This window comes from Gastrolobium bilobum, unplaced genomic scaffold (assembly GCF_033153095.1).
Source record: "Gastrolobium bilobum isolate Gb01-03AN ecotype WA unplaced genomic scaffold, APGP_CSIRO_Gbil_v1 utg73159, whole genome shotgun sequence".
NCBI lineage: Eukaryota > Viridiplantae > Streptophyta > Magnoliopsida > Fabales > Fabaceae > Gastrolobium > Gastrolobium bilobum.
In genome coordinates, this window is record NW_026896305.1 from 145,966 (window position 1) to 173,563 (window position 27,598).

Below are 27,598 nucleotides of genomic sequence, written 5' to 3' on the forward strand. Positions count from 1 at the left end.
CAAATGTTACAAGACTCATCTTTGGTACAACAGTAGTATGTACTACTGTCATTTAAAATTAAACACTTGTTTTTAATATATATTTTTTTCTTTTCCATGTCATCAATCAGTATAGGTGTTTAATTTGTATTGAAGAGATGTATAGAAAAGTGGGTAACACAGTAGCATTGTAGAAATTTCCTTATTCTGATGCCATTGACATTTGAAACAAGTATAATGAACAGCATTTAATTCTCATCTGATACGAAAATAATTAAAACGAAGTCCTAAAAGTGAATAGAATTTCATATTTTCCTATAAAATCTGGTATACAAAAGATCCTCTTGTGCAAGAAAATGGGTACAAAGAATAAGCGTTACATGTAAACTACAAAAATATAAACAATGAGTGAGAAAATTGATTACTGTCCTAGAATCCACTTCACACTATGTGAACAGAGTTACAACGTCTCTACGATATCCTCTTACGATCAAAATCCTTGGAACATTCTCAAGCAACAGATCCATGTACTCCATATAGAAATATGCTGGGTGGCTCACTGGAGGTGGGGGAAGACTAACCAAAACAACAGCAGCCATTCTTGAGTATCTCAAAATTGTTGAATTAAGCTTAAGCGTTGTGTCAAGAAACTTCTCAACCTGCTTCTCGTTCACAACCACAGGCTTACCATCAGCCATTAGAGGAGTACCTTCTTTCTCTGCTTCTGACTTCATTTGGGTTAAATAATCAGCAATTCTTTGTTGGGCACTAGTAAATGCTTCTAATGACTCATCTTGCGGAGAACCACCGTCCATTTGTGCATCCCCCATCATTGTTATGACAAAGACTTCCGCTTGCATCCGAAGATCATAAAGGAATTTTTTCACATCAGCTTTCAGCCCCTCTGCATCTGCATCATCTTCTGCGAGACAGAAGACCTGAATCTTGCAACTCTCAAAGCTGTCCTTGGTAAGCAGCAGTTGAGAGAGGAGGAGCATGAGACCACCATCTCTCACAATCCAATACAAATCAATTGTACCATACTGCTTCTGGTACTCATTAGGCCATTCATCAAGACCCTTCACTATAACTACTGCCTTGTTTGCAACAATGCAGTCATTAATTATCCCAACAAAGGTGGCGGGGATTTCCGTTAAATTCTCCCGACGCCAGATTTCTGGGTAACGCATCACCACAATGTTAGGCTTGAGATTGCCAAGGCCCATTGTCTGAATGATGCCACGAAAGCCTTCAGACATGTTCGGGGCTACAACAATCTCAGCCACACCTTCACAATTCTTGTAATCAATGTAGGTACTAAGTTGTTTACAAGAAGCCTTGGCATCTTCAGCACATTCATGGTAATCCCCATCTAGTATAGAGACAAATATGGACATTCCTCGACCTTTCTTCTTCATACAGTTGGCGAAATCTGCGAGTTTGGGATGACAGGGAACATTTTCCGGCAGTTTGCCCCAGGGTCGGCAAAATACCAGTGGAATTGGATACCAATTCTTTGGGTGCACTTGGCTTGCTACAAACATAAACGGAAATAATTAGTTAGTAGAGCAAAATATATTTGCAATAACAGATATATGCACAGATAATAAACAGGCAGTCTAATGCTATAAATATCACCATCAATATCAACAACACCTTTATCCCATACAAATTAAGGTCGGTGATCGATGAACTCAAATAAAAAGCAACTAATACTATAAAGTTCCCACTATGAAAATAAGTCTTAGCCAACCCAATCATAAATGAAGCCACAATCAAGAATGTTACTATATTTTTTATTGTATCATCTACTTGACGAGAGTTGAATATTGAATTTGAAAGATGTATACCTCCTAGCGACCGAAGGCTGCGAAGTGCAAGTTGGAAATAAGCACTTTTGAAACCATCTCCCCAGTCCCCAGCCTTTCCTTTGATGCTCACGTACTTGTATATAAGGCTTGCAAGGGCCAAGGACACCACAGTGAATGACCAGGAGATTAGGAACATGATCACTGCATTAAAAACAAGCTAATGGTCACAACATAATCAAACTTCAACATGAACACTCACACAGCAGCTGCAGTAAGCATATAATCACTAATAACAAAATAATATTTATAGATTTTCAGTACTTTATTCCACACAGACACACACAGCCCAATGATAAATTGTGGTATTTGTGAGCAAAGACAGTATTTTCAAGATAGCCCGTGTATTTCTCTCTTTGGGATGGCCTCAACATCAACTAGATATTTGAACTACAATTTGTGAAGCACTTGAGAAGGAGATTTATATGAACCAAAAAGGCTTTTTTTGCTCAATGTGAGTCAAATTTAGCATGCTGAATACACATTTTCTTTACAGCTTGAAACAATCTCAACAAGGTTTAGCAGTGATATAGTTTCATATGCTGACAAAAATATACCTTGTTGTCCATGTGGATGATATGGTTGAAATTATTGTGACAGGGTTTGGCAGTTTTGGATTATCTCTCCGACTCTCCCACCATTTTCAAACTAAAGATTTGGGCAAATTCATATTTTCTGTGTTCATTTACATTAATTGTATCATATTCACTGGACATATTGTAAACCTGTAGAATACCTTGGATCCAAATTTCAAGTTTTTGACAGAAGGAGCTTCTAGACCTTAGTAAATAACAGAGACTTGTTGGAAAGTTGAATTATGTGACAACCAAATATCATTTTGATAATCATTGGAATGCTTTGACTCGCATCCTTAGGAACATCAAAAAGCATTGGGCCAAGGATTATCATATAAATGCAGATTATGCTAGGTTTCCCTTTCATAGACGTTCCCATTATCTTTAATTTTTGCTAGAGAAAACTTAGGGTATGTTTGATACGTAGAATAATGATTCCATTCCATGCTTTATTCATGGAATGAATATTCCCATGTTGGTTAGCAAAAAATGCATGGAATAGTGATTATATTCCATTCCTCATTCCATAGAACCAGGGGTTACCATTCCCTCCCAGAGAAGTGCGATTAGTGAAATGGTGATTCCATAACCACATTATTTTATAGAATAACAATTACTTCCCTTCATTAAATTTATCCTATTTAAATCCTAACTTTATTTTCAACCTACAGTTCATGTCTTACAATTAATTTTAATTACTCATGTTAAATTTCAAAGAATAATAGTTGAACAAATTTATGAAAAAATCATAAGAAATAATATTATAGCAAAATGATTCAAACTATAAGTTTATGTAATTATGACCGAAAGGTCATGGGTTTGAATCAGGAAAACAACCTATTAACAAATATGTAAAGATAAGACTGTGTACAAGAATTGTTGTCATCCTTACCCTCCCTAGTCAGGGTTCGACAAGATTTTGTGATTAATTTATAGAAGAAATGAATTTGAACATTATAAGTGACAGAAGTTAACCTTTATTAATTTCTTGAAGAGTATTTATATCATTTGGATCAAACTTGATTCCGTTTTGCATTGATTCTATGTACCAAACAATTTCATGGCTTAGAAATCCATTCCATTCTACCTTGTTCCGTTCCATTCTTATCATGTGGAATCACCCATTTTATGTACCAAATGTGACATTAATATCATGGAATTAATAAGAAACAAGATGTTATGATGGGGAATCTTAGCACAACGGCTGATGTTGTCGCCATGCGATCTGGAGATCATCGATTCCATTCATGTAATCAACCTTTTGCAAATGCAAGGTAAAGCAGTCTACCATAGACTATTAGACCCTTCCCTAAACCCTGCACGGAGCAGGAGCTATATAGCTATGGGAAATCTTTAGGATATCATTGTATTTTAGGATAGATATGAAGTCTCCAATTCTTAGGGATCAAATAGTATATGTTTTGATATTTTGTCAATTATGATTGCTTCTTGTAATTATTTAGTTTTCTTATTTTCATTTAGGTATGTTGTATATATTGTTATCTACCCTATGGGGGAAATCAAGTCAATACAATATTTTCACTGTCGGAAATGAAATTCAAGTGAGTTGGACGTTTCATATTGGTTACACATGGACCAAGTGAGAACCATATAAGCGGAAAACACCCATATACTCATGCATTAAGGTTTTGTGCTGAGATGTTGTGTCACACCAACTTATCATGGTCGCCTCCTAGCCCATTGGCAGAAGTATCCCTTTCACAGGGTTTTGGGCTCTATTAGTAACCAACCCTTAACAATGATATAAAAGCCAATGGTTTGGTTGTGCCAAGTATTTAGAGATGGGGGTACAATTGAAGAGGCCTCCACAAAAGGCTAAGTGTAAATCCAATACTTGAAGAGAAATCAACAAAAAGTTGCCCTTGAGGGGGAGTATGATGTTGGGAGTCACTTGAGGGGAGAATGTTGGAAAAGAAATTCTAGTGTGAGTTGGAAGTTCCACATTGGTTAGAAATGAACCAAGTGAGGACAATATAAACAGATTAGACCAGAGACTCACTGTCTTAAGGTTTTGGGTTGAGATGTGGTGTTAAACTCACTCATCGTGGTCTGCCTCTTAGCCCATTGTAGAAATATTTGTATCCCTTGCAAAGGGTTTTGGGCTCCCTGGCACAATTCCAACAATCACATGGTATCAATAGCTCTCCAATGTCACGGCCTAAAATCAGGCGAAGCACCACCATAAAAGGCTTATCCAAGAACCGCTAAAGTTAAAAGTCACCCTTGCAAGCCTCAATCGAGAAGGTGATGCCATGTGCCATATGTGAGGCTCATGTGAAGGGTGTGAAAGCCACATGCCTTTGTTCCAAACTCCATTCAACGTGCCTTTACGTTAACAATAATTCTCACAGGACACTCAATTCATGATCTTCTGCTAATATGACAAGTAAATAGACATTATTTTGATCCTATACTCCATGTCATAGGAACTCCCGGGATCAAAATAGCACTTGAAAGTTTTTCCCAATTTTCTTTGAAGGGGTCAATCAAACTCTCAAGGTAGATTATATTGAAATATGCTTTACGTGCCCCAAATTTAGCATGCAATCTCATATTTGTTAGTAAATTGACCGCAAAGCGTAATTAATCCTAAATCTCACAAGTGTATCTTCATTAGATATTCACCACAATTGGAAACAGGGGGAGATAAGCAATGAAAACAAGAGAGATGATTAGTTAGAAACAAGAGACAACAATCGATAAAAACAACTATTGGTGTATAGATGGAGAAAGCCTCAAAGTGAAAACAATTTAGAACCTCTGCACTGCCAAGATTCCCCTTTGGATTTCAATTCCAGCAACCCAGATCCAGTGCACCACGGAATTAGGGATTTACATCTGCCTATTGCTTTAATGACAGGTACCAGGACCTATACTACACACCTTATCTCTCACTATATCTCCCGTGAAAAGTTATTCCCATGTTTTCATGCCTTCAACACACTACTGGATAGTACAAAAATACCAACAAGTATCCAAAAAGCCCTCGATGATCCTAGGTGGAAACATGTTCTTGAAGAAATGGATGCCTTAGAAAAGAATGGAACCTGGAAGATTGAGGAATTGCTTAGGGAAAAACAGATGGTGGGCTGCAAATGGTTGTTCACTATAAAATGGCAACATCATATGGGATAGATCATAAAGAAAAATTTTCTTTAGTGACTAAGCTCAACACTATTCGAGTTCTCTTGTCTCTAACTGTAAATTTTGATTAGCTCATGCAACATTTGATTTGAAGAATGAATTCTTGAATGGTGATCTACACGAGGAAGTTTATATGGATTCCCCACTTGGTTTCAGAAAACGAGGCGGTTTGGTATGTAATTTGAAGAAGTCTCTGTATGGGCTAACACAATAACTTAGAGAATGGTTTGATAAATTCACTTATGCATTCAAGGGGAAATATTTTCTAAAGGCCCAAACCAATTACACTCTTCCACATGCTTTAAGGTTTATGTGACTTAAAAGTAAGAAGGATAATTGTGTATTAATCTAATACAAAGAGTTACAATATATAGAGACCCTAATGGGCTTAAGTGAGAAGTCCAGAATATTTACAGATAGGAAGTAATCTATTCAAATCTAATCAAATCTAATCATATCTAATATTTCTAACAATGTGGATGACATAAACGTTACAGGAAATGATCACAAGGAGTTAGATTCTCTGTCGAGATATCTAGCAAACCAAAAAGGGAAAATCCCAGTCACAAAGCTCCTCGACTTGTGAGGGTAAGGGGAAGGGTCGATTATATGTAGCCTTACCCATGCATTTTTGCATAGAGGTTGTTTCCCATACTCGAACCTGTGACCTTCTGGTCACAAGGAGAAACCTTATTGTTGTTCCAAGGCTCGCCCTCAAACCAATTTAAGTCAAAAGACCTTGGAGTCCTAAAATATTTTCTTCGCATGGAGGTAGCTCGAGGCAAGACAATGATCGTAATTTCTTATAAGAACATCCTAAATCTACACCAAGATGCAAGCATGCTAGGATGCAGACCGATTGAGACACCCGTGGAATCTAATGTGAAGTTGAACAATGAAGGTGGACAAGGGTAAAATCAAAGATTGGATGGTAAAATGATTTATCTATCTCATATATGGCCTGACATTGCATTTGGAATACCTATGGCTAACTAGTTTATGCACTCAAACAAGGAAAAAGCCTTGATGCACTCTATAGAGTTCTAAGGTATCTTAAAAACCCACCAAGCAAGTGAATGTTGTTTGGAAAAGGAAAACAAAGGATAATTGAAGTCTATATTGATGCAAATTAGGATTTATCAATTGATAGAAGATCGACCTCAAGTTATTGCACCTTTGTATAGGACAACAAAGTAATTGGAGAAGCAAGAAGCAACCAATGGAGGCAAGGAGTAGTGCAGAAGCCAAGTTTTGAGCACTAGCTCATGGCATTTGCGAGGGGATGTGGTTAATAAGACTCCTTGATGAGCTAAATATCTCCTACTCTTTACCAATAAGAATCTGTTGTGACAACAAGAAAATAGTTAATATTGCTTAGAATCATGTTCACCATGACAAAACCAACACAAGGAAATTGATCTCCACTTCGTCGAAATTAGATGATGTTAGTGAAACTAGTAACAATTAAGCTGCTTTTCACATTGTGTATAATCTCATTTTCCATTAAAGAACCAAAGATATAAAGGCAGATTGTCATTTCATTCAAGGGAAGGATTTAGTTAGGATGCAGTGCTACAAGCTTCAGCAGCTCAAATAAACTGCTAGCACAAGCAGACATACCTTACGAAGTCTCTCAGATGTCCTCAACTTAGCTACGTTTGAAACAAGCTTAGTGCATACGGTCAATATGTTCCAACTTGACAAGTGGTGAAGTAGTAGCTAACCAGTAGCTATCCCCTTCATTTGTATGTATCAGTGTTTATTTGTAGTTATTTTACATAACTGTAATTTGCACTGTGCAGTTGTAATATAGGTAGTATACAGCATTTTCCCTTTTATAAATAAGACTTAGGGTTTATGTCTTATTTACAAATACACTCAGTAAAGGGTTTCTGACTACTTCCTATTGTCTATAGATAAATTTGTTTGTGTCATATATATGGTGTTTCACTAATGATCTTGGGGGAATTATCTCTCACATTCAAAGCTTTATTTCAATCTTTTATTTTTACATAAAAGGATTTTCTATGGTCCGAGTTGTAGCCTTCCCACTGCAGAAAGCAGAACAAACTAAATTTCCAATCATAAAGGTGTCAACAGTTCGGGTACAGAACAGGGAGATAAAGAAACGATTGAAGTAAAATGATGGGAAAAAAGCAGAGGAAGACAGCATACCTATGCAAAGTAATGCTCCAATAAGCGACATACTCCAATGGTGAAATTTCCACCGGGGACGCCAACTGGGGGCATCTAGAAGATCGAGAAGGAAGCAGGATAAGTTGACCCCAGAATAACATAAAAGAAAAAACATGGTTACAGTTGGAGTGATAAGGTCCAGATTCCCAATAACGACACACCCGATACATAGGAATGCGGTAAAAAGGGTAGCCACATGTGGCTCACTGCCATCTGCAACTTTAAAGTAGTTCAAAATAGGTAAAATATCATCATTGGCTATTGCTGCAAGCAGACGTGGGGCACCAGTCAGGCTCTGAAGTGCAGCACCCATAGTTGAAAGAATAATCCCGATTTTAATTAATGAAGGAAAAGGCCAGGCAACTGTAGCTGTAAGTAGCCTGCATAAAAGCTCCAAATCAAAATAAAAACACCGAATAAAAAACAAAAAAGTGAATGTATGACTTGACTTGCATGGAGAACATGGAACATTTCTGCCAAACTAACCTCCAAAGGAAAATATATAGTGATCAAAAAGGGTTTGTGTGTTTGGTGTTTTTTAATAGATTTCTTAGGTGCATATTCAAAGGGAGTACAAATTCAGTTTTTCTCGGCTTCTTCAATAAAGTCGTTTTTTATCAAGAAGAAAAAGCTATACAAACAACTTTTTGACTGAAAAGTACCTGTCAGTTAAAAGCTTCTCTCTGCTGGCAACAGCGCCAAGCATTATCACAGAAATAAGATACAAAGAAGAAGTTACAAGAGTTGCAGCTAGTGTTCCAACAGGAATTGATCGCTGAGTATCTTTCAAAGAGGATGATCGATTAGAACCTGCCATTATTCCCGTCACAGCTGGGAAAAAGAGCCCTACCAATGAACTGGGGAAAAAAAAGAAAATTACAGATAAAAAATTTGAAAAATCATTTTAATATCATAAACTAGCAAGTTTTTCAACAAATTGGTCTCTTAGGCACCTGCATTAAATGTGAAATGGTTTTAAATTATGTGGATGCTACTTTTTCCTCTGAAAGCATTAAGTCTTGTGAACGGTCCAAGAAATCAGAAGAATAAATAATTCAACAATGGTGACTACATTTAGTAAAACAAAAATAATGGTGACTAGCGAGTAACAAGATATGTTTGAAAACTACATATTTAAGGCACAAACAAGGAAACTCAAGTTCATAGATGGTAAATTTTTCAGAAAAGAGGTACACAAATAATACAAAATTGGGCTTTCCCAAGAAAAGAACATAATAAAGAAGGAAATAAATAGCAATATAAAGCTTGTTAGATCAAAACAAGGAACTATGGTGTTTGGTACTATATAAAGGATTTCCTACAAACCTAAGGCATTAGGACATATCATCCAATATTAAGTGTACAAGAACTGCCATCTGCATCTCTCTGTTGAAAGATCTTCGCTCCTAGGCATTCTATGCACACTTTCAACCAAAAATCAACATTCAACAGCAAGAAACTCCAAATATAACACCTCCCTATGTTATGACTAGAAAAATACTGTCGTTACCCATCTGATGTCGAACCTCAGAAGAACAAAAATGCACGGAACCCAAAGCACTAGGAAACGCAAAACTAGATCATCAGTTTAACTCCTAAATATTTAACATGGAACACTAGCTTCCAATAATGCAGGCTTTTCTTCTCAACCATTTACCTTGACTATCTTATCTTTAGTTGTCCACAAAGAAAGGTCAGTTGTCCTAGAACTTTCCGAGAACCAAGGATCTAGGGTACTCAAAAGTTAAAAAAGGACGAGAGAATTTCAAACCTTTCCTAAATGATTTCAATATATTCCATAGTCATTCATAGCCAATTCCACATATTTCACCTGTAACATCCTCTGCAATGGAGCATCCCTTTGCTAGAAAGCTCTTACATTAGATTCTTATATTTCCACCCTTATTTCACCTTCTTTATGCGGTAAGCAAACCACCTTTAAACTTAACTAAGTATGATTTTAATATCATAGTACAGTGAAATATAAAGATTGATGGGAACCCAGGTATCTCATTAAAGAAGGTGGGAATAACCCAACTGCTGTGGTAGAATCATACAAGATATAGGAAAAACGAAAAGATACAGCAGCTCTTTGAGAGTTAACTTACTCATTTCTTCCTTACTCCTACTCTCCTTGCTCTTCACATTTATCTCACTCTCTCAACCGAATTCCCTCCTCTCTCTTCATTTGTCACTGCCACATAAGCATTTTGTTATGCTGCAAGTCACTAATTTAAATATTCCCCATTCTGTCCTCCTTACCATGTGCTGATTCTCTTTTTCCCATCCCCTTCTTTGTAGCATAGGCCTTAGTACTAGGGGGCTATCAAAGATCATATGGTTGTAATTAAGTGAATATAATTTATATATGATAGGACCCTTTCTTTGTAACATAGATTGAGGTAGTTTGGGCACGTAATGAGAAGACCGCTGAATGCTCCCGTAAGAACAAAAGTTTGTTACTAAAAGATCAACACGAAGAAAGACAGAGGTAAACCGAAACTTACTTGGGAGAAGGTAATAAAACAAGACTTAATGGAGTGGGATATAGATTGGCGGACGGTGTGTCTGAGAACAGAATGAAGAAAAATTATAAGCATGGTGAAGGGTTAGACCCGTTGTTATTCCTATGTTCCAGATGGTCCATTTTTAGTCCTTTTCCACTTCATCTCCTCCTCCCCCCTTCTTTTCCTTTATCTCTTTTTCCCTTCCCCATCTTTTTTCTCTTACTTATTTATTTAGTTATTTTTTCCTACACCCCTTTTATTTTTACTTTTATATATATATATATATGAAGAAAAGAAGAAGTGTTTTGTCTGAATAACACTTTCTTAATTCATTGAGAGACCCAATGGGTCATTTTATATTGAGTACAATGGGCTACCTCAACTACTTCTACCTCAACTACCTCAATAAATAGCTGAACCTACATAAATAAATAGCAAGCAGAAAACTTTGACTTATGTACAATACAAAGAGACACTAATAAATGATAAATCAATATTCTACACTCCCCCTCAAGTTGGGAGATATATATTGATCATTCCCAACTTGCTGATCAAATCCTCAAAGGTCGGCTTAAGTAATCCTTTGGTGAGGATATCTGTCGTCTGTTCCTTGGTAGGTATATATGTCAAGCATACACTACCGTCTTCTAATTTTTCTTTGATAAAGTGACGATCAACTTCTACATGTTTTGTTCTGTCATGATGAACAGGATTTTGAGCAATGCTGACAGCAACCTTATTATCACAATATAATCTGATAGGTAGGGAATAAGAGATCTTCAACTCCTCCAGAAGCCTTCTTAACCAAATTCCTTCACAAATACCATGGGCTAGAGCCCGAAATTCCGCTTCTGCACTGCTTCTTGCAACAACATTTTGTTTCTTACTTCTCCAGGTCACAAGGTTTCCCCAGACATAAGTACAATATCCTGAAGTAGATTTTCGGTCCATTGCAGAGCCAACCCAGTCTGCATCTGTATAGATTTCAATCATTCTTTTGTGCCCCTTTTTAAAGAAAATTCCTCGACCAGGGGTATTTTGAGGTACTTGAGAATTCTATAAACAACACTAAGGTGTTTTTCCTTAGGAGAATGCATGAATTGGTTAACCATGCTCACAGCAAAAGCAATATCAGGACGAGTGTGAGACATATAGATTAATTTCCCCACTAGTCTCTGGTACTGCTCCCTATCAACATCTTCCCCGTCCTCAACTCCCATCTTGATATTAGCTTCAATTGGAGTCTCTGCCGGCTTGCACCCAAGCATACTTGTTTCTTGCAACAGGTCTAGAATGTATTTTTTCTGAGTTAAAGAAATTCCTTCCTTACTCCGAGCAATTTCCATGCCAAGAAAATATTTGAGAGATCCAAGATCTTTTAGTTCGAACTGGTCAGCTAAACATTTTTTTAAAGAGGTTATCTCCTCGCTATCATTACCAGTGACAATTATGTCATCAACATAAATGATCAGAATAACAATTCTTCCTTTGTCGGAGTGTTTAAGAAATAAAGTGTGATCAGTCTGAGCTTGGGTGAACCCTCGTCCCTTAACAGCTTGAGTAAATTTCCCAAACCATTCTCTAGGAGATTGTTTAAGTCTATAGAGAGACTTTTGCAACTTGCACACAGAACCATCCCCTTTTTCAAAACCAGGAGGTGGATCCATGTAAACTTCCTTATGTAGATCACCATTCAAGAAGGCATTCTTAACATCTAGCTGTTGCAATGGCCAATCAAGGTTGGCGGCAAGAGATAGCAGAATGCGGATGGTATTAAGTTTGGCAACAGGAGCAAATGTCTCCTGATAATCTATCCCATGAGTCTGAGTAAATCCCTTAGCAACTAATCTTGCCTTATACCTATTGATGCTATTGTCTGCATTAAATTTCACTGTGAATACCCATTTGCAACCAACAGTTTTCTTTCCTTTAGGTAATGTCACAAACTCCCATGTTCCATTTTTTATAAGTGCATCCATTTCTTCTAATACAACATTCCTCCATTTTGGGTCATGAAGTGCTTCTTGAATATTTTTGGGTATCCTGGTACTATCTAACATAGTGTTGAAAGCACGAAAACCTGGAGACAACTTCTCATATGAGATATAATGGGAAATAGGATGAGCAGTGCAAGATCTAGTACCTTTCCGAAGAGCAATAGGCATATCAATGTTGGCTGTACTAGTGCATTCAAGTGGGTTGCTGGAACAAGGACTCGAGTCAGGATGTGTTTTGCGCATCCTGATGTGTTTTGCGCTTGCTGTAAAATTTTCGCTATTTTCCAAGAGGATCACAAGGAGGATCATTAGACTCAGGTATAGTTGCTTGATCAGAAGGAGGATCATTAGACTCAGGTATAGTTGCTCGCCCTGTTTCCTTCCCAATAACTCCCCTTGTTTCCAAAGGCCAAGGTAAGACAGCAGCATCATTTGGTTTCCCAGGCTTATCTTCATCCATACCAAGACCAATAGACTCCCCCTGAAGAGAATTCGGAGAAAAAAAAGATTGTGTTTCATAAAAGGTAACATCCATGGAAACAAAAACCTTACAGAGAGAAGGTGAGTAACACTTATAACCTTTTTGATTTGGGGAATATCCTATGAAGACACATCGAATAGATTTAGGGTCAAGTTTGGATCTGTGATGTGGAGGAATATGCACAAAAACCACACAGCCAAATATTTTGGGAGGAAGAGAAGAAAGAGCACTGAAAGAGGGAAAAGATTTAGTAAGACAGGATAAAGGAGAATGAAAATTTAGTACCCGAGAAGGCATCCGATTAATGAGATAACAGGCTGTGAAGACGGCTTCCCCCCACAGATATTTAGGGACATGCATCGTGAATAAAAGAGCTCGAGCAACTTCAATTAGATGTCTATTTTTCCTTTCAGCCACCCCATTTTGTTGAGAGGTGTTAGGACAAGAACTTTGATGAATAATTTCATGCTGGTTTAGGTAATCTCCAAGAACTGAATTAAAATATTCAGTACCATTGTCTGTTCACAGAATTTTGATAGAGGTCTGAAATTGAGTTTGAATCATAGCATGAAAATTTTTAAAAGTGGATGCTGCCTCAGACTTATCTTTTAAGAGATATACCCAACATACCCTAAAATGATCATCAATGAAAGTAATAAACCAACGAGCACCCGAGACATTTTTTTCACGAGCAGGTCCCCAAATATTACTATGAATCAATGTAAAGGGAGAAGATTCATGATATTTCTTAGGAGAATAAGTGACACGAGAGTGCTTTGCAAGCTGACAAATATCACAAAGAAGGGAACTTGGCTTTTTATTGATAAATATGTTTGGGAATAACTTCTGGAGGTAAACAAAATTTGGGTGTCCCAACCTACGATACCATGACAAAACATCATTGCAGTCATCTGATAAACATAGAGAGTGGTTCGAAAAAATCCTCTTTTCACAATGAACCTCTGTAAAATGGTAGAGCCCTTCTTCCTCTCTAGCACTGCCAATCATCATCCCCGAGTCCTGTTCTTGAAAGATACAAGCATTTGCAGAGAACTTAGCAACACAATGCAACTCAACAGTAAGTTTGCTAATAGAGATGAGATTACAAGTAAGAGAGGGAACATGAAGTACTGAGTTCAAAATAATATGCTCAGAAAGTTTAATAAATCACTTTCCCGCAATAGTGGAGAAATTCCCATCAGCTGTTCTTATTTGTGACGGGTGATAGTAAGGGGTATAGGAGAAAAATAAGGTTGCATTACCTGTCATGCGATCAGAGGCCCCTGAATCAAGGATCCAACGATTACTACGTTCAACATGGAATGCCATACCTCTTTGAGCAACATGACTAGTTGCCTCAGTAGGTTGAGACATCAATTTCTGAAAAGAGGAATTTTCAAAATTTTCATCGTCCATGGCTTTCTAACAACAGGTACCCAGAAAAAAAAAAATTCCTCCAAATACGATTTTGACCCTCAAAACAGGAAGAGGGTTGCTCGCCAAAGTCAATGAGTGAGAGCAATCTTGGCTACAGTGAAACAGTAATTGCTACAGTAATGAACAGTACTGTTACAGTATGAACAGGACTGCTACAGTATGAACAGTACTGCTACGGGTCTTCTGTGGGCTGGCTCGGAATTTTGTTCTAAACCTAATGGTGGCCTTGGTTTCGTGGTTGGAGGTGTCTAGGTAAGGATTCTGGCTTGGGCAGTGGCTAAAACGAAGAAAAGGAATAGGAAAATGACTTAAAAATAAATCAGAACGGGGAAGAGACTGGAATATAACCAGTTCTTGATACCATGAAGAAAAGAAGAAGTGTTTTGTCTGAATAACACTTTCTTAATTCATTGAGAGACCCAATGGGTCCTTTTATATTGAGTACAATGGGCTACCTCAACTACCTCAATAAATAAGCTACCTCAACTACTTCTACCTCAACTACCTCAATAAATAGCTGAACCTACATAAATAAATAGCAAGCAGAAAACTTTGACTTATGTACAATACAAAGAGACACTAATAAATGATAAATCACAATCTAGAATATTCTACAATATATATATATAAATATTATTTTTTTATTTTTTTTATTTTTTATTTTATTTTTCTTACTTTCTTACTCTTTTTTGCCCTCATATATCTATATCTTTAGTTTACCTTAATATACTTCTCTTTTTAATTGTTTCCTTCTTTATATATATATATATACACACACTTAAATTTCACTTTTATCTGTTCTCAATCCCTTCGTATCTTTTATACGGTTCATCTACCACCGACCCTAATTAGTTTAGGATAAAGGTGTTGTTGATGTTGATATGATATATCAACCTCCTGAGGAGGGATGACAACAATAACAATAATATCATTTGACCGACTAATGCTCTTTTCATCAGCTCAACTATGGGATCCAATAAACTACTTAAAAGATGAAATTAAATACTTTCTGTTAGATTTATACAAAACCATTAATGTAGCCTTACCCAACAGCTTAAGTTTTTGGGTTGAATTGGTTCTTTACATGGTATCAAAGCCTCAGTGTCACGGGTTTGATCTCAAAGCCTCCCACTTTCTCTTGTGGAATTTCTTAGCACAGGTAAATGAGCTTGTGCATTGTCCACCCTTCAAGCCCAATGGGCTCTCATGTGAGGGGGTTTGTTAGAGTTATATAAAATCATTAATGTAGCCTCATCCAACAACTTAAACTTTTTGGTTGAATTGGTTCTTTACACTTTCCAACACCAGAATTAACATGTTTGGATAATAAGTTATTGAAATCATTCTCAAACATCAAGAGATAGAATTTGCACCCAATGAAAAAAATACCAGCACAAGAGAGTCGGAACAAAATCTACAGCATGATCTTTTAGTAATTTCAGCCATAACATCTGCAGATTTAGTCTAATTAACGCATACTATTGTCATGTTTGCTTAGATTCACCATATAGCATTTAGGTCAATCGTTTCTGCCCACAAATCATTCATTGACAGACAGTAAAACCCAATGCCCACAGATATTTAGGTTTCTTGCACAATCACTGAAAGGTAAACTAGTAGAATAGGAGGATATATGGATATAAACAAATGGAAAAAAGCTATGATGTCTTACTTGAAATTCCAGCTTACAGAGCCATCAGTTTCTGGAATTCCAGCATCGTTAGTCTTTTGATAATCTGAACTCCAATTTTCTTTCATCGTCTCCAAACTCAACCCAGTAATTCCCTCTGAATTAAATATTTCAAATAGAGGGAACAAAGAAATGAACTAAAGTCAATCAATTACACATATCAGCATACGTAAATTATTTTTATTTTTTTTTGAAAAAAAAGACACAGAAAAGAAAGCTTCAACATGCAACAATATGAAGGGAGTGAAAGCAATGTCAGCCCTACAAATTTGGAACAAGTCAATTGTACCAATCCCTGCTAAAGTGTCAGACTCAATCATGTGCTTATGTTTAGTAGGTTTCAGTAATCATTCCATATATAAATACATGTATTGTAACAGAATTAGAATCAGAATAACAGCTACAGCTTTCAGTTACCATCAGATTCTCTTTCTACTTTCTCTAATTTCCATCACTTTATTTCATTTTCTCTCAAACTCTTGGATTCTGACATGGTACCCAGAGCTTGATTCACAACCTACCCCAATTCAGAATTTGTTGATGCCTATTCTTGGTATACTTGGATTTATCTTCTTAAAGCCAAATCTAACTCTGTAGCAGTTTTTAAGGAGTTCCAAGCCATGGTAATGGGATTGACTCTTCTGGCCCATGCCTCTATCCCCTTTTCTTATTGGGGTCATGCCTTTCACACGGCTAGGTTATTTCTCATTTTCCTTGCCTCATTAGGGTCCAAGATTCCCTTCACTGAGCTGTTTCATCATCTTCCTGATGACAACTTCATTTAAGTCTTTGAGTGTGCTTGCTACCCATTTCTCAGACCTTATAACCAACACAAACTGGCCTTTCATCAAAAGAGTGCGCATTTCTGGGTTACTCTTGTATAGGGTAGAAGTGTGTTGAATGATTTATTCAATTAATATAGATTTCCTTACTTATATTTCTTCCAGTCTTCCAGATTGAAACTAATGCTTGTCCTACAGGTTCCTCATTCTCAGTTTCCAATCCTCTTCATGTTCTACCCTCTGCTGCTCAAGTCACTTCATAAACTCCCTCCAGTCATCCCATCCTATCATCTAATTCCATTGTTAACCCCATTTTTTCTGGATCCACTTTTACTTCTAGTCCTACCTCTACTTCCTCTGATGGCTCATCTCAACCTGGTCATGGTCCATGTGTTGTCTCCAATCCTTCACCTTTATCCTCTGCTCCTACCCAAGATGTGTCCACTAATGTCCATCCCATGCAAACCATGTCTAAGTCTCGTATTCATAGACCCCGCCTTATTCACACCGTTTTACTTACACTGCTTGAACCTTTAATTGCAAAACAAGCTTTGGCTCCTTAGTGGTTCTCTGCAATGACAGCTGACTATGAGGCTCTCATTAAGAATTACACTTGGACATTGGTGCCCCTTCCTGCCCACAGGCAGCCTATAGATTGCAAATGGGTCTTTCGTTTTATAGAAAATCCAGATGGCACTCTGAATAAGTACAAGGCCAAGCTAGTGGCCAAAGGCTTTCACCAAAAGCTAGGTTTTGAATATATTTAAACTTTCTCACTAGTTGACAAGCTTGTTACAGTTCTCACAGTTGCTCTCTACTCAAATGGCACATTCAGCAATTGAATGTTAATACTGCCTTCTTATATGGTTTCTTGGATGAGTAGGTATACACAATTAGCCCCCAAGGTTTGAAACAAAAGACAAGTCCTGTGTATGCAAGCTGAATAAAGCAATTTATGGCCGAAAACAAGCCTCATGTGCCTGGTTTGTTAGACTTAAAAAAGTTAAAACTACTCTTTCTACAAAAAAAAAGGGGGGGGGGGGGGGGGGGGGGGGGGGGGTTAAAACTACTCTACTCTCTTGGTTTTCAGTCTAGCAAATGTGATCAATCATTTTAACACTCTCCGGAACTAAACACTGTCTCTATGTTTTGGTACATGTGGACGACATCTCCTAAACAGATCACTATTGCTATCTTAAGGCAAATATATCATAGATTTTATCCTTAAAGCTCAAATGTTTAAAGTAAAGGGAATATCCACGCCCATGCCTAGTAGCTGCAAGCTCTCTGAACTAGAGTCTAATTATATGGATGATCCCACCTTGTATCAGTTTGTGGTTAGTGCATTGTAATATGCACCATCACCAGACCCAAGATAAGCTATAATGTCAACAAGTTCTATCAGTTATTATCTCAATCCTCTTCCGCTAATTGCTTATTGTGATACAGATTGGGCATTTGACCCAGATGATAGGCGTTCCATATCTGGTGCTTGCATCTATTTAGGCCTTAACCTGTTTTCCTGGTGATCCAAAAAGCAAACTCTAGTGGCCAGGTCTAGTATCAAGGTAGAATACAGAAGCCAGCAAAACAGCTGAGTGTTGTGGATTCAGACTATACTTAAAGAGCTGAATGTTTCTATCACTTATCCCAGCATCTGCGATGGCCATCTTAGCAGAGTGTTTCTATCTCATAATTTGATTTTGCATTCAAGAACTATGCACATGGCGTTAGACCTCTAATGAGAGAACAGGTGTCAAATAGAAGTCTTGAAGTATGTCATATTCCAGTTTAGGATCAAAATGCTGACATACTGATTAAAACTCTGTCTTCACACAGGTTCTGTGAACTGCATGACAAACTCAGGGTGGTTGATGCATTTTCCACACCTACCCTGAGTTTGAAGGGAAAATATCAGAGTGTCAGGTTTATCATGTGTTCTTATGTTAGTAGTAAGAAGTAGTTTCAGCTATCACTCCAATACATGTATTCTAACAAAAATAGAATCATAATAACAGTTACAATTTTCAGTTAACATCACATTCTCTCTCTCTCTACTTTCTCTCAATTTCCATCACTTTCTTTCATTTTCTCTTGAACTCTTGGACTCTAACAATCCCATTAAGTAATCTTTCCCTAATTCCCTTCTATTGGCAAGATCTGTTTCTCTTTTCTGCCTCTGGTGGAGAGTTTCTTTTCATGCTTGTCAACTGTAATCTTGCTTTCTTTCCTCTACTAAATTTTGTTTTTATCCCCAAAAATGAAAAAAGCAATCCTACTTGGCACTGCTTTTCAAACAAAGAACTTGACTTTATGCAGCTTTGGATTTCAAAATATATTTGTCAAGAAGGAAAAGCTCATGACCAGGGGAGTGAATTAGAAATTCAAATAAAGACTGTAAAGATAACACACTCAAAAAAGCAAGAGTCCAAATTCTCCCATCTGGATTGCCAGAAAAATGAGCACAATCATACTAGAAAAATAGGGACTCACTCAGTAGCTTCTCTATCACTCAATCTTTATGGAAAATGGAAGTTCTAAGTAAAATGAGAACTTTCAGTTGAGTCAAAAAATTAAACTAATAATAGGCAAATTAGGCAAGGAGAAGACATGTTATAGCCTATAGGCGAGAAAAAGTCACTAGAAAGAAATCTTCCCCACCCAAACATTCTCCAAAAGCCTGGTGCAAGTACCAATACCAATACCTAAAGAAATCAATTGTTTAAAGGAAACATCCCTTGAAAATAAACTTCCAAGATCTAGCAAGACTAGCATTGACCATTCGATTGGTGTCCCCCATTCTGATCTAAACCATGATCTTAATTACTGGGAGCCATAATGTATAGTCAGTAAAATAAAGGGCCAATGTTGCTGGAAATCTATTCCTCTTCATTCTTAGGCCTACAACAAGCTTCCCAAGTCCCAAGTAACACGGTGATCTCTTCTCTGATTGCCCACAACAAACCAAAGAAAATCCCTCATAATTTTTGCTCTCATTTGAGTCAGTCCCACCAGCACTCAGAAAACCAAGCAATATTAGATTGATTGGAGCACTAGACAAACAAGACTGAACAAGAGCAGACCAAACAATTTGTATATTATATATGAGAACAGTATTGAATTCACTCCAGTTAACTATACAGTTCAAGATCCTTTTCTGAGAGATGTTCAACCCGTTCATTAGGGCATTTAGTTTTATTATTAGTCACTCTTTTCTTTTTTGGTGCTTACAATGGCACAATTCCAAAAGTAAACTATTTCAATTCCATTTCAGGCACCTTCACCAGTCACTTACAAATCTATAATGTGTAAATAAAATTTATCTTCAAAGTAACTGTAAAATGCAAGCCTGGACTGAGTTGAAGTTGTTCTGTGGATAGAATGCTATTAATCCTTGAACCATGAAAGTGTAACCTTTGACTTAAATCTGAATTTCAATCGTCTTGTATAGACGTAGTGAAATATTCTTCAAAGAATTTTTTTTTTTTGGTAAAGTACAATATTAACATCAAATATTTCCAGATCCATTGCACTGAAGTTACAAGTGTTTTTGTGTAAAGTCCATATTCTGGAATATTTAGTTATGAGCTTATGAAATAATCATTGTTCTTGACATTCCTTTCATTTTATCCTTTTGATAACAGCTTGTCTTGTTGTGAGATAAGGGGGACACAATAGTTTTACCCTACGAGAAATTAAAAGAAGCAAAAAGCCAAAAACTTATGTTTGATGTATCTTCTGAAAATCAACCAAGTCTTACCAGATTGATAAAGTGTATAGAAAAAATAATCTACATGTGAGCTTGAGCCTAGGATGAAGCTAAATGACGGATCCTCTATTAAAATAGACAAAGTGGTTGCAGAAGGACAAGGCAACAATAGAGTATAGGGAAAAGGGGACATAAAGCAAGAAACAAACCTGTAGGATGATCCTTTCTTGCCACAAAAATTCCCAAAAATATGCAGATGAGTGAGAATAAAACAGGTATGAGAAAAGCAGGTGCAACCCGATTTATCATCTTTACTCCTCCAAATACAACAAAGCATAAAACAATCGTCACAACAATCCCATAAATTTGCAGGTCATGAGAACTTGGACTCTCTATTGGTTGCGCAACTGCAGTACCATTAACTTGTGTGATAGTCTCTGCACTTGCAGCACAACAAAAATAATCATTAAATGGTCAATAGCTCGCTTCAAACATAATGCTTTAATTTTACTCAAGATTAAGTATATTAAAGAAATGAAAAAGAAACAGTTGCACATAATAAAATAAATGGAAAAATATCTGTATCACGCAAGAACTTGGAAAGGAAACTTGTACTGTATCTATATTGCACTCAGATATCAGTGAGATATCCGGCGTGGAAAATTACAGAACAATCAGGGGAGACAATAACCTAAAGCATTCGAGAGGCTCTACTCTCTCCCACTACTTCTCTCTTACAATCTTACGGTACTCTTCACACACACCCCTCCCCCCTCTTAACTCCAAATTCCCACTAACGCAGCCTGAACCCACATAAGGGTGTATCCCCTGTCATGCCTCCTATAGTAATCGTGAGTTATAGGAGGCTTCCTAACAGTAACACAGACAAATTAAAAAAAAAATACAAAGTGTTTCCATTGATCTAAAAATAGAATAGTGACTCTTTCTTCCCCCCTTTATCATAGTGACCAATACAAAGGAGTACAAATGAGATCCTCCCAACTTACAGTCACCAAGGAAAAATGTCATGACAAAAAGCCATCTCAGTTTGATGGCCTTTACACACATTTATCTTTATCACTTAAAAAGAAGACAACTTCTTTGCTCTGCGTACTTTTCTTTCTCCAATACCCATCTCCAATATAATTTTATCTTATTTTGAAAAATAGAAACATTCTACAATAACTACTGAAATCTTTAAATCTTTTTGACCTTTAAAAACGTTTTACCAAGACAAAAAGAACAACAGCTAAACCAAAAATTATTATACAGGTAAACAACATTTCTCTTTTTATTTTATATATATGCTAGAACAATAATAACATTCCACAATCCCATAAATGTTTACCAAGGTCCTTGAGGTGAAATTTATTGCAGAACTAATCATTTATGACAGTTACAGGAGATACATATAAAACCAAAACCACACAAGACTAACCTTGCTCAAATTATAAATAACATGCTTGGACTTAAAATAAAACAATTAAAAATGAAAAAAACCACTTAATTCCAAAGAAAAAATTATGACTAGACTCGTTACCTCTGAAAATCCCAGCAGAAGGAACAGCTTTCAAAAACGTCTCTACAGCTCCCAATACATAACTAGAACCATAAGCACCAGACAATGAAATTCAGAATTCATTTTACGATACACATTAAGATATCATGATCCTACAATTTGGCAAGACTTGATCCATCATCCTCCTAGTCCTAGCCAGATCTCCTTTTAAAAGTTTAAATAAAAAAATATTCAAATTATGCACTTACAGTGCTCCAGCAACTGCATTTCCAAGGAAGAAGCATAGACCAATGCTAACTCCAACTTCTGGACCAAGGGCACGACCTATGAGATAGTATGGTCCCCCACCCTACAGAAGAACATACAAGAAAAAGAGTAAAATATATCTATCAACAAACAACACAAACTACTTAGTGCAAGTTTGAAATTACTTAATTTTAAGGCAGTACCCACTTTTTATTCCATGAGCTCTCAAATACAATACAAAGAACACAACCAGCCTCAATTTCAATTTCAATTTCAATTTTTTGGCTCTCAGTTTTCTTACGGTTTCTAGCTTCCAAATGTTGTACTCAAACTTGAAGTTTTAGTTATTGCCATGTACAATTGCTTGCCAAGACATTATTGTTAATGATCATTCCAACAAGTCTCTTGACTCTCTTCTCTCTTAGTCATGCAACATTTCAACGCTCTTCAAGATGATGATTATTACAGCCAACTTGCTGAGTTGTCATTCCAGCAATGCTCATCTCCCTGACATCTCTAACATCATCGAGTTATCTTCTCAGCCATGTCTTGCAAAGCCTAGATTATTTGTTTGGCTATTTTTCATTTTTAAAGGGGTCAGTAAGCTTTAACTTGAGGGGAGTGTTGAAAACCATGTTTGTTCCTTGCATATACTTGTCTAGGTACATTGCTTTAGCTCAGGTCATATAAACTCCTCTTCTTTGTGTAGTTAAAACACACAGACAGATTTTCTATCTGAAATTCAACAGTACTAATTTCTTTTTCAGTTAATGTTGTTCACCAGAAAGTGGAAGTGACTATAGTGGAGTCTCTGGATTCTTATGTCAACACAGAAAAATAGTTCAAGGAAGAAATACAAAGACTACACTCATCTGTGAACAATTGGGTTCATGAAGATTTTGTGTTGAGTGTCAAAGGACTAGGAATCCTAGGAAAAGCAACAAACTCAAGGAGGTCATTTCTAAGGTTTCACTGAATAGCGCCTGGCTTCAAGAGACTAAGTTTTTGTTACTGTGCTAAATTCTGATGAAAATGGCATAGCCATTAGCCTCATGGGTACTAACTTCCACCAGTCACTTTCACACTCTTTGGTTCATTACTTATTTCTTTGTAAGTTAATATTGTTCATCCTGAAGGTGTGAAAGTAACTGTGTTGGAATATATGGAATCATATATCAACAGAACATAATGGTTCACAGAAAAAATACAAAGACTATTCTCATAAATTAACTATTGTGCCCATTAATGAGGTTAGAGAGGATATTCTATCTGGTCCAATTTTATTTGGTGCACTGTTGAATAGCATCTTCTATTTTAGGAAATATATACCATATTCACAATTTTAGGGATTGTGTATTTGTAATTAATTAGCTTGATTTGATTAGATTTGTAGTTTCCTTGTTTCCATTTATTCGTGATTGTAAATCCTATTTATAAAGAGTGGGGCTGCTAAGGCAATTTCCTCAAGCCATTCAGAAATCTTTTGTAACAGTACCTAATGGCACTTAAACATTAAATTCTCAATCAATCCCTTTAATCAAATCAACTGTACTAGCCTCATAAGTTGAGCAAGACATGAGAGCAAACTTCTTTTTCAAATTGACAACCAAATATAGTTCAAACTACTTGTAAAACAATCCAAAATAAAATTTTAAAAAAAAAAATGTTACCTGATGTATAATTAATTTTAACAATCAGATTTTAAAAAGAGAACGACCGTAGTCATACCCAAGGAACAGTAGTTCAACTTACTCATACAGTGCGTACCTTCATGGCACCATTGGTTGCAATAGCACTCAACGATATTGAGGTAAGGAAAGTACAAGTGCCACATAAAGCAACTAGCACCAATGTCTCTCCTATGCCAGCCATACCAACAATCCTACAATAATGAAAATTATTTAAAAGGAAACATCTCAATTTTGGCTGGTTTAAGGATGGCAAGGTAATCAAATTCCATCAAATTACAATAACTAAATACAGAACAAGTAAAAATTATCAATTTATTGTAAGTATTACTTAGTTGACCATATTTTATATCAGAATTCCAAAGCAACTTTTTTTTAAAAAATAACCACCATCACAAAATAATAATTTGGTTATTAAAATCACAACACAGTTCTCATCATTTGCTTTTCTCTATTTTTTTGGGACAGAAGTCCTATTAAAAAGAATAAAAATACAATAAGGCAAGCATAAGGTATCCTCAAGAGCTAAGGGGGAAAAAAAACTTAAAAATATAACAAAACTAGGAACGCACTAGGGCATCCCAATCCCTTTCCAGATAGATATGCCACCCTTGAATCAACAATGGGCCCACTATCCCAAACAAAAAATATAGGGGAAAGGCAATCCACTTAAAGATGTATGCACTTGGTCCAACTAAATGCCCCAAAGAACAACAAAGATTCCACAGTGCCACAGATGTTTAGCCTCCTTGGTTTTGCCAAAACCTTTTATAGTGAATCAACAAGTACAGCACTAGGGTAGAGGGGAAAACGCAGTGCTGAACATAAACCATATAGCGCATAAAGATGAAAGAAATATGAGACATGAGTAGATAAGCCTTTCTGGAATATGACAAGTTGAGCTAGGGTTTAATGGATGAAAGCATGTATATTTTAAGTTTTGATGACGACAAATAGATGATGAATATGGTACATATATGTACTTAATGGATGATAATGAATCAAGAATAAATATATATATATACTACTTTATATTTCACATAAGAATTATATCATAAGTTCTATGTCACATAATTTGTAGAATGTACCTGATAGTACTTGATAAAAGTCTTAATTAATCAACAAACATTAAATGTGTCATATACACAAGATGCAGGTTTCAGAGTCATTTATGATATTAAGATGTTGAATTATTAATTTTGACTAAATAAGATTTTCAAGTTAATTATGTTTAAGACGTAAAATGAAGAGACTGTCTATTCAATTGGAAGATTTGAACATTAGAGATTTTGGAAGCTTAGATTGCATCAAGAAGCCTACAAACACAATGAGGTAAGTTTTCTCTTGGTCCTAGTTTCCTATGTAAAGGTAGAAGTTTTACAAGAAAACTCAAATAAGTCATTCAATCTAAACAAATAACTTTTAGATTAAACAATGACCAGTAAACAAGTTTTAAAAAGGTATTTGTGGAAGAATTTCAAAAACCAAGTGAAACAGCCAAGTTTAAGATTTTGAAAACTAACATTTGGTCACTATTTTGATCATATCTCACAAAAGTTATGAATTTCAACTTCAAACTACTGCTACAAGTGAACTTAAAGAGCCTTCCAATGATTGATCATTTGCTCAAAACTAGTAAGAAATAAAGATGTTCTGACATTTGACGTTTTAAATTTGAATCTGAATTGTCCAGTCGTATTTGAATACTTGCTGAGTTATAATATTAATATTTGAATGCTTGAGACTTTTATTCGAATATCAATTATCTCCCCCTAATGTTCAAATATTAGGTTTCAAAAAGCCTTGAATGAGCTATTATTTGAGATAAGATTTAAAGCAATATACAAGTTACCAAGAGAAACGAATGAAGTAGATGATGCCCAAAATGCTTTGTATACATGGAATGAATACACCCATCATTGTACCCAGTTTGGGAGCAGCCGGCTGCAAAATAAAACAAACATGTTATGTCAAGACAAAAAAAAAAAAAAAAGTCCAAAATTAAAATAAAAAATAATTATATGAAATGTAACTTACAACCACCATGCTTTTTGCATTGAACCAAAAAATATATTGGAAATTATATTGAACCATCAACTAGTATGATGAAATACTACTAGACATTGCATTTCTACAAAAGCTCCAATATAGTGTAAAAGTATTTATTTGTATGTTCACTTAGGGGACATATCAAGTGAGAAGAGAAGTTTAGTTTACTGTGAAAGCAAGAGCTGTAAATCATGACCACTGGATCATGCATGTATATACAGTATGAGGAAGGAGCAATTACTCATGAATCATTATCATAGAAGATTCACAGTAATTCTGTCATCCTCACCAAAACAATTGAAATAATTTTTTCATAACCTTTTTCCTTACAAATACATAGAAACAGAAGATGTTCTAGTATGAGACTTTTGTTTTTGCTTTCCAATTTCTTACATTTTCTTTTGGTAAATTCAAACCTTATATAAACACATATAACATATTCATCAGTTACTACATGTGAATATGTCATTGCAGTTAACAAATCAAATAAAAAGAAGGATACAATTGAAAGGAAGTAAACTTATACTTGAGAAATTAGCATACCTTTGGCTGCCCAACTGTGATGGAAATATCCTCACCTTCTCTAGGACTAGATGGTGGGGCAACTTGCTCACCGGTCATGCTGAAGAAGTACAGGATAAATAGTCAAAAAAAATTGTCCTAACAACAGAGAACCAAGAAAAAAGTTCCAAACTAAAATCAAATTTGACAATCAACATTTATCTATGGCACCCCTCCCAGGTAAGAAACAATTAGGGCCCTTTGTTTGTACTCTTTTTTTAAGAAAAAAGTACTTTCTTAATTTAAAAAACCTGTATAATTTTTTTTATAATAATTCGATGAGTTTTTCATAAAAATAAAAAATAAAAAATTTAGTACCTTTCTCAACAATTAAAAATAGTAACTTCTAAACAATAGTCATATCATAAAAACGCTTTTTTCCCTCCCAAACACACCCATTAAAGGGTTCCTGAGAACCATAATAGTAGCAAGCAAGTCTGATACCTTTTGAGACCAAGAATGTTGACAAGAGAATCAAAACCGAACAATTCCAGTTTGGATTCCTGCTGGGATCCATTAGGTTGTAGCTGACGAGGAGAGTTCCCTCCTTTAGCATCCGAACTCTCATTCGCACTCGCAGTCACATTTATTTTTCTAACATCAACACATACACTAGTTAATAATAAAATTAAAAAAAAAAAAAAAAAAAAAAAAACTCACTTCACTTCACAAAAACTCACACACAATCACACTATTTCAATCGCAAGCGATAGCAAGTTCCAAAACAGCACTTAAATGAAATGAAATTACTGTAATCGCGAAACACGCATTGATGAAAGAGCATCATGAATACCTAAGATTAGGAGGCTGATCTGGAAACGAAGAAGAAGAAGAAGATCCAGGATCCATGGAAGACATCTCGAGCACCGCACGATCGTTTGCCAACACAGGGCGATACTTACGACCAATCGGTGAGTGAAAACCGTCCTCTCCACCGCCTTCAATGTCCCCGTCCCCCATTTTTTCCGATCTAACCAAAATGAATCTGAATCACAAATCACACACGGAAACAGAAAGAATAAGCAACGAAAAATTGAGATCCAGCATTTTATATATATTATATGTTAACATACATTACGCACTCGACAAAATATGGATGTGGAAGAGAGAGAAAGATACGTCTTTGAATAGGAAAATGAAAATGAAAAC

General features: G+C 36.1%; 1 protein-coding gene across 5 annotated transcripts; it reads right to left on the bottom strand.

The window, feature by feature from the left end:
• Positions 1–253: 253 nt before the first annotated feature.
• On the bottom strand, positions 254–27,598 carry LOC133298796 (cation-chloride cotransporter 1). Of its 5 annotated transcripts, none has more exons than XM_061498145.1 (14): positions 27,523–27,598; positions 27,243–27,434; positions 26,894–27,043; positions 26,432–26,510; positions 25,692–25,783; positions 23,919–24,033; positions 22,154–22,254; positions 21,927–21,988; positions 20,596–20,823; positions 15,878–15,992; positions 8,446–8,640; positions 7,763–8,163; positions 1,830–1,991; positions 254–1,513 (listed from the first exon to the last, which is right to left on the bottom strand). In XM_061498145.1, exons 2-14 carry the CDS (start codon positions 27,407–27,409, stop codon positions 426–428), a joined length of 2,955 nt encoding a protein of 984 aa, XP_061354129.1. In that variant the 5' UTR covers positions 27,410–27,434; positions 27,523–27,598; the 3' UTR covers positions 254–425. The 5 variants fall into 5 exon arrangements, with proteins under 5 accessions (XP_061354129.1, XP_061354130.1, XP_061354132.1 ...); XM_061498146.1 differs by having other exon boundaries at positions 27,532–27,567; XM_061498148.1 differs by lacking the exon at positions 27,523–27,598 and having other exon boundaries at positions 27,270–27,446.

What these genes read in the sequence shown, in the direction of transcription:
- LOC133298796 (XM_061498145.1), bottom strand. Translation starts at nt 27,409, where the DNA reads ATGGGGGACGGGGACATTGAAGGCGGTGGAGAGGACGGTTTTCACTCA. An exon ending in GATCAGCCTCCTAATCTTAG is followed by an intron (nt 27,044 to 27,242) that starts GTATTCATGATG and finishes TGTTGATGTTAG; the next exon opens with AAAAATAAATGTGACTGCGA. An exon ending in AATGCAGTTGCTGGAGCACT is followed by an intron (nt 21,989 to 22,153) that starts GTAAGTGCATAA and finishes TTATGGTTCTAG; the next exon opens with TTATGTATTGGGAGCTGTAG.